The following is a 2,913-nucleotide window of genomic DNA, read 5'->3' as shown; positions in this document are numbered from 1 at the left end:
CTTAAGTGAATGCTATGTTGAATAATTTTGTTCTGATCAACTATGATAAGACGCTATCAATATCTTCTCTTTTGCTACTTATGATTATGCCATAAAGCGATGGACAGCATCTCGACGTATGCTGTGTTTGATTTAATGCTCCCCCGTGGCCGTTGGGAGAAACGGAGAGGTGGTGGGGGCGGCAGCAACGGGAGATGGGTCCATGGTGGTCACTCCTAATGGTCACCAGTGTAGCGATGCTACTATTGGTGAAGAGAAAGAGGTTTTGGTGAGTTCGTCTCCTTTATTGTAAGGTACGAGTGAACTGATTTTATTTTATTTTATTTTATCTATTTATTTATTTATTCATTTAAATATTTATATATATATATATATATATATATATATATATATATATATATATATATATATATATATTTAGCTTGTATTGAGTCCCAGCGGCCTCCGCCGATTAAGGGACTGTCTTGTAATTAAAATGTGTCTTGCAGCTTGGCTTGGTTAATGATTAGGGCATGATGTAGGTGGGTGTAGCATGGATTCCATTGAGAGGGGTTTCTTAGAGGCGGGGGTGTTTTGCAGCAAAGTTACAACAGGGACCCTACTGGGGAGGAACAGGTGAGTTTTGCTGCAAGGGCTAGGTGCCCCTCTCCGGCGTCCGTATTACTACCTGCCCGGAGACGGTACAGGGCTGTAGTTGGATCCCCCAGGAGGTCCCTTGGGTGCTGGAATTGGTGCCCCAGGGTGAGGCAGATGAAGAGGCAGTGGTTGAAAGAGGCTAGCTCCTTGCCACAGGTGCATGTTGTATCCGTGTGTTGAGTTCGCCAGTGGTTTACCCGGATTCTGGATGCCATGGCCAAGGTATGCGGAGGCAGTGCCGGTAGAATTTTGTGGGTAGGTTCAGTGCCGGTTGTGGTGGGTCATCCTTGGCTAGCTGCAATACTCACATACTCCTCTCTCCATAGTTCCCATGCAGCAGCGTCGATCTTCTTATAGGCATCACCAGTCGAGGATAGGACGAGCATGGCGCTATCTTCATGGCCTAATGCACCCTGTTTGGCCGCTTTGTCGGCTTTCTCATTTCCCGCGAGTCCTACGTGGGTGGGTATCCATTGGAACAGGAGACTAGTGCCGAGCTTTGCTATTTCGGTCGAGAGTCGAAGGATTTCTGCACTAAGCTCTGGTCTGGAGGCGCAGTAGCCACTCAGAATCACTTCTAGGCTCGAGCGACAGTCCGTCATGATTGTGACCCCTGGAGGTGGGTGGGGGAGGGCGATGATTTCACGGAGGGCTTCTCGTATGGCCAGTAGCTCGGCTGTAAGGATGGTGGTGAGCGTTATTTTCCTGGCGATGGTCTCTCCTGTGAGTTCCAGGTAGACGCCCGCACCGTACGGCCGTCTTCCATAACCGATCCATTGGTGTATACCCGGAAACCTTTGCGAATTCCTCCGCCAGGAGTTCCCATGTGTGAGCGATCAGCAGGTGGGGGTTTGCTCTTTTTTTTTTTTTTTTTTTTTTTTTTTTATTCCTCGTATATCCGTCTTTACCTCTGGCGGGAGGAGGTCCCAGTGGGGAAAAGGGTCTACTTGGCACTGGGCGATGAGGCAGCTATCGCTGGGTTGAAGTCCAGCTCGGAGACACAGGTCTTTAACAGAGCCTGGCAGACCCTGGGTGGGCTCGCCGTGCGGTGCCGATATCCGTCCTTCACAGAGTTCCTCGTCCGTGGAATTGGGTACCCTTGCTGAACCGAAGAGGTACCGGCAGGCATCCCTTCTGATCCGGGCCCAGAGAGGTAGTATGCCAGCTTCGTTGTATACTTGTTCGTGTGGTACTGACTTCGGAAGGCCGAGTGCCACACGTAGAGCTTGGCCTTCTACCCTTACCATGAAGAGCAGCTTCTGTCTGGGTAGGTCGTGCAGTATTGGGGCCGCGAAAAAGAGCCTTGTGCAAACAAGGCTTTGGACGATGGGAATAAGAGTTTCCCGGTATTGCCACCAGGGTTCCTTTCGGATCGCTCGAACTAGGTTTAAAGCCTTCTGAGCATTAATGGTGGCTTGCTGGATGTGGAGGGTCCATTGGTCGTTTCTCTGGAACGTTACTCCTAAGTAGCGGACGGATTTCGCTGATTCAACTGGCGTACCGCATATATTCATCCGGCTCTAGCCCGGATATGTGCCGCATGTAGACAGTATTCTTTGCCGAGAGTGTGAACCCTAGGCTGTTGAGTTGGGCAACCACGATGTCTACTTGCTCTTGAAGCCTTCGAAGTTCTGCCTTGTGCTAAGCCGAGTTCTTTTTAGCCCGCCGGTGCCTGAACTTTCTCCAGAGGGCTTTGTCGTCTGCGCATGCGGTGACGACCGTATCGCCCCGTACTGCTTTGCCCACGTCCGCTAGAAGGAGTGTGAATAGAAGGGGGGACACGACTGAGCCTTGGGGGACACCCATGTCGACCTGCGTCCTTCTACTCAGGACACCCTCTCTCCTCACCTCGATAGACCGGTTGGAGAGGAAGGACCAGATGAAGTTGTACATAGCTGGAGACACTCCTATGGTCTTCATCTTGAAGAGGAGCTTCGCGTGCCAGACCGTGTCGAAAGCCTTGGCTATATCCAAAAAACAGGTGTGTAGGATCCTCTTTTGTCTCTGGGCTTTTCTGATATGCTCAGAGAGTCACACGACGTGATCCACAACTCTTCTTTCTTTCCTAAACCCCGCCTGGAGTTTGGGGAGGGCTCCCTTGGAATCCACGTGCTTTCTTAGTCTGGTAAGGAGGATCCTCTCGTAGGCCTTACCTATATGTGAGGTAAAGGTTACTGGTCTGTGGTTTTCGATTTTGGTGCTGGCTTTGCCTCCTTTGGTGATGAGAATTACGACGGCGTGCCTCCATGCCGTGAGGACTGTGTCTTCTTTCCAGCA

General features: G+C 50.6%; 1 protein-coding gene across 1 annotated transcript; it reads right to left on the bottom strand.

The window, feature by feature from the left end:
- Positions 1-917: 917 nt before the first annotated feature.
- Positions 918-2,150, bottom strand: LOC143041485 (uncharacterized). Its single transcript, XM_076213411.1, has 2 exons — positions 1,591-2,150; positions 918-1,431 (listed from the first exon to the last, which is right to left on the bottom strand). Exons 1-2 carry the CDS (start codon positions 2,148-2,150, stop codon positions 918-920), a joined length of 1,074 nt encoding a protein of 357 aa, XP_076069526.1.
- Positions 2,151-2,913: the final 763 nt, after the last annotated feature.

This window comes from Oratosquilla oratoria, chromosome 3 (genome assembly GCF_046742065.1).
Source record: "Oratosquilla oratoria isolate Oo_2021 chromosome 3, ASM4674206v1, whole genome shotgun sequence".
Classification (NCBI taxonomy): domain Eukaryota; kingdom Metazoa; phylum Arthropoda; class Malacostraca; order Stomatopoda; family Squillidae; genus Oratosquilla; species Oratosquilla oratoria.
The sequence above is the reverse complement of the archived record's forward strand: the minus strand, read 5'-3'. Positions and strand labels throughout refer to the sequence as shown.